Here is a 12504-nt window from a genome sequence, read left to right on the forward strand (position 1 = left end):
AAAATTACAATTGGCAGTCTAGATAAGGTATCTATAAAACGTTGCCTTGTATGTGCCAGTTTCATAACATTATATATAAATCAATCAAGTGGCAAAATTAGTCTAAAGCATGTGCTTTATTGCAACAGAAATCGTTTTTATCATAGTTATGTTGAAGACCTAAGTTAAGATATTCATTAAATATGGTTTTATGACTAAAAGCAATATTTCTGCTGGATTAAAAGAGATGTATTCACAAGTTGTTTACAATGTACAGTAATAGGGCTGCTTCACATCAGAGCAAGATTTGTTGCCTCGTTCATTGCGGACAATGATGGCAATATGGCGCTGCACATGCCTGGAAATTTTGTCTATGTTGTGGTGTAAATTGGAGGTTACCATGGACTTTGTACTTTTACTGTGGTTTGAAATGCACTCATCAGTGTAAATGCAATGTTAAAATAGTGTTGCGGTTCCCCTGGAAGACCTGATGGAAGAACGATGCTTGTGGAGTTGTCAGTCAGGGTGGGAGTTATGTGGACTGTTGCATTGTCCAATACTAGAAATATGGTGGAAGTATGATGGCGTGCGGAGGAAGTTCATTTGACACAGGAACACCTTTTATGCTGACTGAGTGCCATCTTACAGCTCAACAATCCATTGAGAAAACACTTGAGCCAGTAGTTTTCTTTCCTGCAAGCCAAGCTTTCACCTTGAGAGCATGTTACATTTCATACTGAGAACATTTTTCTTCAGCATTTGTGTTTGGATATCTGTGTTTAAAACATTTAATGGCATTCATTAGATCAGCACATTGTGCTTGTACTTCAGTATAGCAGTCAAGAGAGGTGCAGATTTTATTACTAATACACTTTCACCCTTTACTTTGAAGCAGAAAAGGCAGTGATCAAGGAAAGGAATGTTTTCGCCTCCTACCCACCCTTTGTCATTTAATTTTCATGTCTCGTTTTTGTTTCCTTGCAATTGAAGGTGGGTTTTCCATATGTGCGGATTTTATTTGCTTGCCTGTTTTCGTGACTGCTTACAGTTGCCTCTTACATACCTCAGAATCTGTGATCAAGAGTTCGGTTGTTCTGAAACTGAATTATTTGTATGTACTCTGCTGTGTTACTGTAGCCTTGGAGCATAAATTAATTTTAAGAGTGGTGTAACCTTTAAAGATCATGCTTTGCAGTAGTATATATATATATATTTTTTAATCCAGATGTTTTTCATCCACAAGCAATTAAGTGGCAGTTGGAGCCCTGTATACAGCTAAGGAAGAGGTGACTCACGCCACGCTCTTGCTTTTCTAGTTCTGAGCTGTTTAATTTCATGCCTTTTAATGAGTCGTGGAATATCCTGATGTTTAAATTGGTTTTTTTTTCGCTCATTCACTTCAAATGCTCATACTAAAAAATTATATGTGACTCAGATGAGATGAAAAAATTACCTTATGAAAGGTAACTTACCAGAATGAATTTTCTCTCCCTGCTGATGGGCGCTGACTCCCTGAGTCCTGTGCTCCAGACACCCAAGGAAGTAAGCGAAGTACCACCGGGTCTATAAATTTGCAGAAAAGGAAAATAATCTACATTAATATAAGAGTATAGATGCAATAATCACATCCTGGCCTACTTAAATAATACAGTATTTCTTAGGTTTTTTAATTCATTTGCTTTTGATTAAACTATTGACAAAACTTTTTGATAGACAGTGAATTAATGTTCTATGAAAGCTTTGTGAAAAGATCTGAGTTGAAACAAAACTCTTTCTCCTTTCTGTTTTGGCCCAGACTGATCCAATCTACCTTATTGATGGATTTTTTTTTCTTCTTGTTTGAAGGACTAGACGACGTGTCCAAGGATGGGGAAGCAGAACAGCAAACTGCGTCCAGAGGTGCTGAACGATCTGAGAGAGAACACCGAATTCACCGACCACGAGCTGCAGGAGTGGTACAAAGGCTTCCTCAAAGACTGCCCCACTGGACACCTAACTGTCGACGAGTTCAAGAAAATCTACGCAAACTTCTTTCCTTACGGAGACGCCTCCAAGTTCGCTGAGCACGTATTCCGCACGTTTGACACGAACGGGGATGGGACTATAGACTTCCGGGAGTTCATTATCGCACTCAGCGTCACGTCGCGGGGCAAACTGGAACAGAAGCTGAAGTGGGCATTCAGCATGTACGACCTGGATGGCAATGGGTACATCAGCCGGGCGGAAATGCTCGAGATAGTGCAGGCAAGTCAGACCTCTTTGCGTTTTCTTTTTTCTGTGAAAGTTCTTCTTCAGGTGACTTCATATTATCAGAAGAAAGCCGAGAGAGTTAGGCGTCAAAGACGAAGCTTTCTCAATATGGTCAAAATAGTATTGGGGAGTAAAAATGCATAAATCTCCATTTGACTTTTTGAAAGTCTTTGCATCCCCTGAACAGGTAATGTTTCACTCTTTTAAAATATACCATATATTTCCTAAAGATGAACAAGCACTCATTAGCATATATATATATATATGAGTGTGATTAAAACAATCTGAATGATTTATCCATACTCACAATCATGTTTAGATGTTTAGTTCTGTTTTATTTCCACAAATAGAGGAAATTCTAAATTAAAAATATTTTTGCTATTGTTTAGTAATAATACATTTTATTTTACGTAACACCTTTAAAGCATCTTCTCAAAACATCTAAGATGGCGCAGTTATCCAGACAGCTTGTGTCCCATCTTTTGCTCTTGTGTCCAACACCCAAAGTTTGAGTTCAAATTATCAAAGGCCTGAAAGTAGTACCTGAAATGGTTTAATCATTAAAGAAAAGCATACAGAAAAAATAACTTTCTGAAGTTATTTAGAAAGGACAGAATCTAATTAAAGGAAAGGAGTAGAATGAATTGCAAACAGATAAGAAAGTGATATTAAAAAAAAGATATTAGCCTGAGAGAGTGAGAAAAGAATTTTGCAATGAAGGCTAAAATAGTAAGATTTTTTTTCTCAGTACTGAAAGAGCAAAATAGCAGTAAAAGATTAAATGAAGAGTCTTGGACATAAAATAGGGAAACTTTTAGAAAGGAAGGCTGATTTCTTAAATGAATATTTCAGATGTTCACAAAGGAAGAAATCATCATTATGCCTCTTACTGTGGAAAAAGAAAGTTCTAAATTAAATGGTATTAGCATAATGTTATAGGTACTAGAAACACTTAAGATAAACCTCCCGGGTCTCTAAATTCTACCAATTTTATTTAAAATGAGATGGTATTCATTGGTTGTTAGCAAAACTCTTTTAACAGTCATTTGCAAGGGGGTAAAACCTATTGACTGGAAAATTGAAAATATCCAACCACTTAAAGGGTGACAAAACTTTGCCATGTAATTATCGTAATTGGTGGATAGTCAACATGGCTTTAGTAGAGGTGTTAGAGTTCCTCTGAACTAGCAACCACAGTAATGAATGCAAACGGAAAGTAAAATCTGCTATATTTAGATTTTTAGAAGGATTTTGATAAAGTACTTATTACAGGTGGTAGACATTCAAGGAGATACATGTATTTACAGTAGATTAGGAACTGGCCAATGAGTAGAAAACAATACAGGAGATGGTGAATGCTCTGAGTGTGGTGATGTAAGTAGTGGAACAAAGACTGGATCTGTGCAAGGACCACAGCTCTTCCTAATTTACTGTACATCACTAATCTACATTGTGGTGTAGTTAGCAAACTCGTTGTATGTAAGTATGTAAGAATATTGCAAAAGATAAAGCATAAATGTAAAATTGGAAACACTGGGCTTGAGGAAGCTATAAAAATGACTTTGGTGATTGTTAACACACCATTTTCATCTCCTACACGGCATTGGGAAGCAATGAAAAGCAACAAGAATGTTAGGATAAATAGTTAAAAGTGTAGACATTCAATTGATAGAGATTGTCCACCTCACATGTGAAAATCAAGTCCTTGTCCATTTTGTGTAGAGACAGATGAAGGTCCATGATTAAGTCATGAATTTACCTGCCAATTGCCAGTTCTCATTCCCATAATTGATAGCAGCTTTTCATTGCATACATGCTTCTGGGAAGCAGGAACAAACAAAGTTGTGATATGTAGCACGATTGAAGCTTTGATTAAATCAAGCTGAATTTCAAACCTTGAATCTGTGCAGTTGAGCATCAGATATGTTTGCTTAAATCAGCCTTTTTACTTGGTGTAATGCCTTTTCCCATTTTCAAAATATATAATTACTGTTCTTGACAGCACCCATAGAGTTATAAATCACAGTTATTAGATTTTATTCAGTTCTCTAATATAATGCTACCACCTCTGTCCACACTCAGTAGGAATAGCAGTTTTTCCCTGTCCTCCACATTACTTTTCTACATTTGTGGATGACCCCATTACAATTTTTGAAAGCATGCAGATCCATTTTTTTGGTTAAGTATATCTAAAATTATAAATCCTTATTACTTTTATGCCACTTATAGGTATTATTACAGAAAGCTGATTAAATTGTTCATATTATACTTAATGGAGGGAGGATGATCTTAAGGTTGTGTGTGGAGGTGAAAGTCAAATTTTAATAATGTAATGTGCAGTGCACAGTGTGAACATTGAGCATGTTTTAAATATAATCACACTAGGAAAAACATGTGCTCTGCTCAGTACCGAATGATTAGGCATAGTAGAAGATTTGCCATTTTAAAAGTTAAAAGAAGTTTGTACTGGTGAGAAAAAGGTAGCAATATTCGCAATTGTCAAGTAACCAGTTTAGATCTCTATTTTATGGTATACACAGAATTATAGACTCATGTTATGTAACCAAAAATAATTTCATTTAAGAGATAATTTGCAAGTGGTCTTCTAGCACTTTTAAAGCCAAGATCTGTCTGTTTTTTTAAGCCTTAGGCAAAACACGCAATATTAGTGCTGAGATAATATTTAAGGTATCAAAATTATGTAATATGATTATCAGCCATTCATAATTTTGGTTTAATACATTGCAGAAAAAAACATTTACAGAGTTTGTCAATGAAACTAAATTTCTTAAATGAATAACTGTCTTTAAAAGGTTTATTTTACACATTTCTATACTGATAGGAGTTAAAATCTCAAAAATTCATATTGAAACCAATAAAACAAATGCAATTAGAACCTCACTATATAGACTTATTTCTAACCATATACTGTTTAAAATAGCTGCTTAGTGCAGGTCTACTTCTGTTTTTAAATAGATAATATCTGTGGCTGTGTGTGAATGCACAAACATATTTGGGTTCTGTGGCTCTTTATACCTTTTCTACAAACATTGTGTCAGATCTTTTAAAATTGCATTGGTTTCAAGTTGAATTGTAATAGATAGTGTAGTAAAATAAAGCAGTCCTTGTTAGATGTTGATGTTGTAAACAGTAAATGTAAGGAAGTTACCTTAGTCTTAGAAATGTTCACTACAGTGTCAAAGAGACAATCTAAGGCTTAAGCTAGTCATTTTGAAGAAAGTCTTCCTAGTTCTTAATTGCCATATGTAACTGAAGATGTAAACCCCAGAACCCCTTATCAGATGTTACTGTAAAGGGAAATTAAGAGAGGTCCCCAATTAATTAAACCCTTTTTTAATTGTCAGAAGCAGTAGCTTGGTTATATTAAAGTCACACACTAGAGTCAAAAATGGCATTTGCCTTTTAATTACTTCACAGATGTTTATAGCACAGATGTTCAGTGACAATTTTTGAACGTGACATTTTACTGTGTGTCAAACTATAACTATCAGTTCCTAGCCGTCTTTATATTCCGTGTTACAGGAATAAAAATGTTTCTGGGGTTTAGGTTGAGAGACTAAGCAGCAGTACAATAAACTATTGTGAGCCGTATTTATACATATTTAATAAAGACTGTTTGCAGTGTGTTTTAATTAACGCCATAAGCAGAAATAGCTCTGGTTTCTGTCAATCAGAACTAAGGCCTGAGACAGCTTAATGGCATTTTTTTCATTCCCCTCTTTTTACATCAAAATTTTCTGTCATTCTAATTTATTGAGGGCCTTTTTTTTCATTGTCACAATTCATTTTTTATTGCAAGTGAACAAAGGTTCATTTCACTTCAACAAACTTTCAGGTACAAAAGGTTGCTCTTGTAGATATTTTCCTAATACAGAGAAACCATGATAATTGCTTTGAGATCAGACAGTAAGTGATGTGTTTCATACATCAGTGGTAGTTTATGAACTGTATTCACTTCTCGGATCCAGAGTACTCTGTTTAGTGGCTGCCATCAGAATGAAGATCCAGAGGAAAGCAACTCTGGGACTCCTGACCATGGTTTATGGTGAACTTTAAAAAACAGAACAACAAGTCCCCTGTAGCTGACTGCTAAGTGGAAACTGGACTGGGGTCTTCAAAATGCTAAACAGCAGAGATAAGATTAATTAGACAAGACTGGAATATTTCTAAAATCTGTTTTATTCAGGCCAAATTCAAGTGCATGACCAGAAGCTCAGTGAAATAAAGTGGAGTGGGCACTGGAAGGTATGTCTTGTTCATACCTGCAACACTTGTATCATGGCCCGTCCTTAATCTTCCTACACCAGCTGGGTCTTGTGTTGGAATCGGCTGTCCTATAGGACACAAAGGAGCCATCATCCTCTCCAAGGGCCTCTTCCTGTTCTTGACTGTTCTGTTATTTGTGAGCATAAATTCCTCCCCACGACTCTCGGGAGATACCAGTGGGCCCTGGGTCTGCAGCATCTCCCACACATTGAGAGCCAAAGGCCGAGTGAGATCCACGTCAGCAGTCTCAGACTGGCCAGGGCCCCCTGCAGGGGATGCAGAGGGATCGTCTGCTGCTTACAGAATGAAGACCTCACTAGCTGGCGTCATGTTTTCACAAACCCAAAGCCCTATTAAGTGTCTACGGGTGTCAGAGTCACTATTCTACTGAACTGTAAAATTAGAATGGTGCATAGGTCTGAACTTACTTTACAGATGAGAATTTGTACAAATGCACGTGTTTCTGTTACTGGAGGGTGTTGTCTTGAAAATAACATTGGTAATAATGTTGGTTCTAACACCCCCCCACCCATGCTTTATTAAATTGAGCAGCTTTGACATGAAGATGGTATTGTGTTTCTGTTGATCTGATTGCTGCTTGGTGCCACTCTGCACATGTTAACTGGAGACTTGGTTGTGTGCAGGTTGTTGGGTATAAGACAAATGTTACTTTATTTTATTTTTTTTCCAATAGGATGGAAGTGTTGTGAGACAAACAGCACAGTGACACTTACATTTTGCAAATGCTTGGCAGGATTGTGAATTGTTTAGTTAACAGTAGTAATACATTTCAGAATTTAATGATTATTTAAGCATTTCCTGAATTATATTTATTATTATTTGTTAATAACTCCTCCATCACTTCCTTCAAATTACTTTGCCTTTAAAGAACATTTCTACTTGTTCTAAAAGAGACAATTTTCTCATTGAGGTTTATTTTGGGCATCACCTGAAAACACTAGTATTGTTTTCATAGCAACCGGTATGTAGTCTCTCCTTAATGCCACATTAAACAACCTGTCCCTGAATAAAACTTCCTGTTTGTGGTTTTATGGTCTAAATCTGACTCCAACCCTTTCTATATGTTTTCTCATCTTTGTTATCCCTGCCATACAGCTTTTGGTAAAATAAATGTTTTTCTTTGTTTGTCTCTATCTTTTGTGTTTGTAATGGAAGGCACTTCTCTTTTTCCTCTTCTAGGCCATTTACAAGATGGTGTCATCGGTAATGAAGATGCCTGAAGATGAATCTACCCCAGAGAAGCGCACAGACAAGATATTCCGACAAATGGATACAAACAACGATGGTAAGTAAATCCCTCCACCTGACTATACCGACCAAAGGGCACCACAAATTAGATTCTTTCATAAATTAATTTCCTTTAAATGTATTAGCCTCAGCCATTAAACTGACATCTTATTTATATATTTGATTTTCATGACGTAAAAGCCTGCTTCAAGTTGATGTTTACAGTGAGGGTAACAGTATTCAGCTTTTAATTTTTTTTTGCTTTAATGAGGCTAAGCCTCTTGCAAAGGTTTATGGGAAAATAATTAATGACCATGATCTTCTTGTGTACCTTAAAGAAAGGAAACCCATTTAGATCGTAATGAACAATTAACCTCTTAGTTAAGAAAATATGGATTATAGAATTAAAAATGTTGATAATAATGATTTTGACCCGGTCCATCAATGACAGTTAATATATCTGTTATATAAACTATTTTGTTGTGATTAGGAAACCAAAAAGAAATAATTGTTTAATTGTTTTATAAACTAAATTATCATTATCATATATTATTTTTTTCATTTGACATCTACATTTAGTTTTCATTAGGCAAATAGCCCAAAATATGAACCAAAACAATTATCTTCTGCAATTGTTAGATAGACACCATCTTTGAATTCATAATTTAATCTATCTCATATATACTGTATCTCATATTCAGATTTTTCTTCAGGAAGTAAAAAGGCTACTTCCTTTCCTTTTCCATCTTTAAGAGGTGTGCTGTTAAGATGTGAAATAGTATCTTGTTGTCCAGGAATGCACAGCAGGATTATCACAGAGGCTGTCCAGACGCAAAATCCTCTGAGCTCCTCTTGGCAATCAGCTCTTCCCAACTTCTGTCTCCAAATGCCTTTTATTCCACTCTGGCCGTTAATCAGAAGGCAGTGAAACCAGATATTGTTCACAAAAGGAGAGCTTTCAGAATGCAGTGTGTAATTTATCAAGTGCATAAAAGGGTGAAGTAATGATTAACCTTAGTGTGGTGAATTGGAAGCCATCAGTTTAGCTTAATGCAACATTAACTTAGAAAACTTTTTGAAGTGGTTAATGCAAATACAGAATTGATTATGAAAGGTCACCAAACACATCAAATCAATATATTTTCTGACATTTTGATTCCTTCATTTGTTTGCATACTTTTTGTTTGGGCACTGTTTTGCATTGTAAAGGATAATTGTGAAATATTTATAAATATGCAGATTAGCCTCTCTCCAGATGGTACTTTAAGCATCTTAAAATGTAAATGTGTTCAGGCTCATCTGGATGTATTCTGTCTTTTAACAGTGTTCAAAAAGTTGTGCCTGCAATGAACCTGAGTCCTTATGGTATTGCTAAAAATTTATAAGCAATTCTGAAACAATAGTGGGTAAATTGAAGTGAAAGTGAAAATGTTTGTTGTTGCTTCTCTGTTGCAGGTAAACTTTCGCTTGAGGAGTTTATTAAAGGAGCCAAGAGTGACCCCTCTATTGTGCGGTTGTTACAGTGTGACCCCAGCAGTGCAAGTCAATTCTGAATGGACAGCTTCAGCATCACCCAGAACTTCTCGAATGAACCTCCGGCTTGTCGTTGAAGCTTTGCTCGCAAACGGATGCCTTTTTGATCATTCCTAGGTCATTGGTGGACCATTTCCCATCTCCAGGTTCTGCTGTTTTTGTTTTGATTTTATCATGTTTGTTTTGGAGGCAGCATGCTGCTTGATTTCCGCAAGAATTTTAAGAATACTTTTTTTAATTAAATTTGCACGTATATTGACATTGTTCCATGTACACTTCGACCTTGACTGTTTTTTTTTACATTCAGTTACTAATGGCTTACATCTCATATACATGGCTAACATGAGCTGATGTATCTGCAGCTTTGCTTAGTCCATTGCCAGTTGCTCTTTAACAAAACAAAAGACGATCACAGAACAGGATTTCAGGACTTGTTGAATCACAGCTGAATGTAGTAGACGTTTCAGATGAATTGAGTTGGTTTGATGTTACTTTCTGCAGTGGACCTGCTTGCTGTTGCACTCCTTAATGTAAATGTCATCATTTCTGTGCATATGTAGTGAAGTAAACTTAATAGTTATGGTCACCATTCGTATTGAATGCAGTTGTTCTTGTAAAAGAGTCAATTGACAAAATGTGTATTCCATTTTCACAACTAATACCAAGTGCAGTTTGATAATTTATATTCCTTTTGTGATGTTTAATCACTAGCAAATATGCATGGCTGCCAGTGATAGCTTTCTGTATGTCTTTTTTACTCATTTTAAGTATTGAATGTAAATCATGATGAAAGGAAATTTGAAAATTAAATCCATTTTTATTATTATTGTCATTATAATTTTTATTGATCTAGAACCATTCTGGTTTCTTGTATAAGCTGTTAGTCAGATGAGACCTTTTAAGTTAAGCAGAGTGCAAGTAATTACTGGACGATCGACAGAACTTGTCATATCCTTTTACGGGGGCTTACATTTTAGTGCTTATATGTTTCTAATAATCCTTGTGCATTCCAGTGTTACTTGATATTATTTTCATCCATTTACTGCCAAGAATTGTAATTAAAATAAAGTCTACCCATTTCTTGTCAGGACAGTCTCTCTACTTTCCTGTCCAGCCTCGCTGAATTACAGATATTCCTAATGCAAACGTCTTAATGGGAAAGCCTTTGGAAAAAGCTTGCACATGCTCCAGCTGCTGTTCAGCACCATTCGTGTATTCCGGCTTTTTGGCTGATTGCCCATCTTATCTGCAAGGAACAGCACGCGGATCTGAATCTTCTAAGGGAAATCAAAAGCACGATCATCTCGGATCTGTCTCTTGTGAAGTCCCAGGGGCTGAAGAAAGAACGGCCACTGCAGGAAGGATAAGGTGTGTCTTGGTTTGGGGATATTTCTGTATCAGGGACGCCAGTTCGTTGTTTTAGTTATACAGCTTGCTGGGCATCAGGGGAAGACTTCAAACTGGATTTTCAAAATGTAAATCCGTATCACTTTTCCATTTAGTGTTCAGTTCTTTGTGCTGCAAACACTGAATATCCTCCCGAAATTCCTTATTGCTGCATCTGATGCCTTGTTCTAAAACCGAAGGGGTCCTTCCATTGAACATATTACATCCTGAAATGTGGAGCTGCAGCGGCTGTGGCTTTGTGCAAGCTGGTTTACTTTGTGGAGGTGGCTTACCAGAGCATTTTTGGTAAAGGCTGTGTTAAACCATTCAAAATTGACTGTGTTTCTGCTATCAATACATCAATCTGTATAATTTATATACTGTCGACAAATAAAACGTGAATCATGGATGCCGTAAAGTCTTACAGTCTTATATTCAAAGGTATTTAAATCCTTGTTGCTTCTTATCAGGAATTAAGCACACATGTGTAATAATGAATATCTTGAACATAGATCTCCTACTTAGTTTATAAATAGGGGAAACATTCTATCCCAAAATGCCTTTTTTTAATTGCCAATATATAGCTTTTATCATCAAAAACATATACATACTGTATACTTCTATTCTCTGAAGTGTTATTCCTTTTCTTTGCATTTCTTAGACCTAGAAGCATTTTCATGGCAACTCAAAATTTGATATCGGAAGTTTGCTAACTCGGGGGGCACCTGGAATACATAGTTTGAACCCCACTGAACCCATTTGAGTAAGCAATGGTTTTATTTTAATGGCTTTGCATTAGGATAGGAAGTAAATACTAAGGATTTAGTCCCATAAGAATGTGCATGAAACACATTTCGCATTTGAAATAAGCTTAGATAATCTTGGATTCTGCTCGAGTAAAGGCAGCTACTGTTTGATTTGGTTTTTGAATTACTGCAAGTTGGTAAACATTAAAAAAACACACTGTGGACATATAGGTAGAAATAGTATGTTCAAAGCAAAGGAAAACCAATAGATCCTGACATCCACAGATTTTAATTTTCACATTCCTGAACATGCATTACCAGTCTAGACGAAATAAAAGAGGGACCAAGCCTTTCATTTCTTGATGCAATTACTCTGGTTAATGAAACGAGTAGGTTAAAAAGAAGGCCTCCATTTCTTTGTATTATCAGAAGAGACACAATCTTATTTTTATTTATAAATAATGCCTTGCTCTTGAATAAGCAATGATAAATGATAGAAAAAATGAGGAATCCCTTAACATGGACAATAACTGGAGCACTTCCTCTTCCATAATGGCTCTGCAGTTCACTAGTCTTACAGAGCATTAATGTAGTCTTTAATCAATTAAGCAGTTATCTTAATGGGATTTACAGTCAACTTCAATTAACTCCATAACTTGTGAAACCATTGTCAGTAAAAAATGTAATTTTAATATGAACCATATCCTTTCAGCTACAATTAGTAAATTGAAGGCTTATTAACAGAAAATTTAACTTCCTTTGTGTGTGACATTTAGTGTTTAGGTATTTAAAACACCTCAGATAATACAGTTTCTCTCATCTCAGCTGTGGAAGACTGTAAGTCTTTTAGAGTTGTCACAGGCTCTTGGTGGGCTCATCCCACCTGGATACCCAGTTTTTGAGGACACCCTGTTCAAGACAGATTTACAGTGGTGCCACATTTTTCCATTTCTTTATAATGGACTTTACTGTGCTTTGGAAGATAATCATTGCCTTGGAAATTTTCTTGTACCCTTCCTCTGACTGATGCTTTTCAATAACCCCTTCCTGGATGTTCTTTGATGTTCCTTTGACT

At 36.0% G+C, this 12504-nt stretch overlaps 1 protein-coding gene across 1 annotated transcript in view; it reads left to right on the plus strand.

Moving 5' to 3' along the window:
* LOC148675146 (hippocalcin-like protein 1) overlaps positions 1–11101 on the plus strand; it is a 63674-nt gene extending 52573 nt beyond the window's left edge. Inside the window, exons 2-4 of the mRNA XM_088626182.1 lie at positions 1825–2223; positions 7717–7822; positions 9220–11101. Of these exons, the coding sequence (XP_088482308.1) occupies positions 1846–2223; positions 7717–7822; positions 9220–9317 (582 nt within the window). The 5' untranslated portion in view covers positions 1825–1845 and the 3' untranslated portion in view covers positions 9318–11101. The remainder of the gene's footprint in view (positions 1–1824; positions 2224–7716; positions 7823–9219) is intronic.
* The last annotated feature ends 1403 nt before the right edge of the window (positions 11102–12504 follow it).

This window comes from Lepisosteus platostomus, chromosome 3, assembly GCF_059453375.1.
Source record: "Lepisosteus platostomus isolate fLepPlt1 chromosome 3, fLepPlt1.hap1, whole genome shotgun sequence".
Lineage (NCBI taxonomy): Eukaryota > Metazoa > Chordata > Actinopteri > Semionotiformes > Lepisosteidae > Lepisosteus > Lepisosteus platostomus.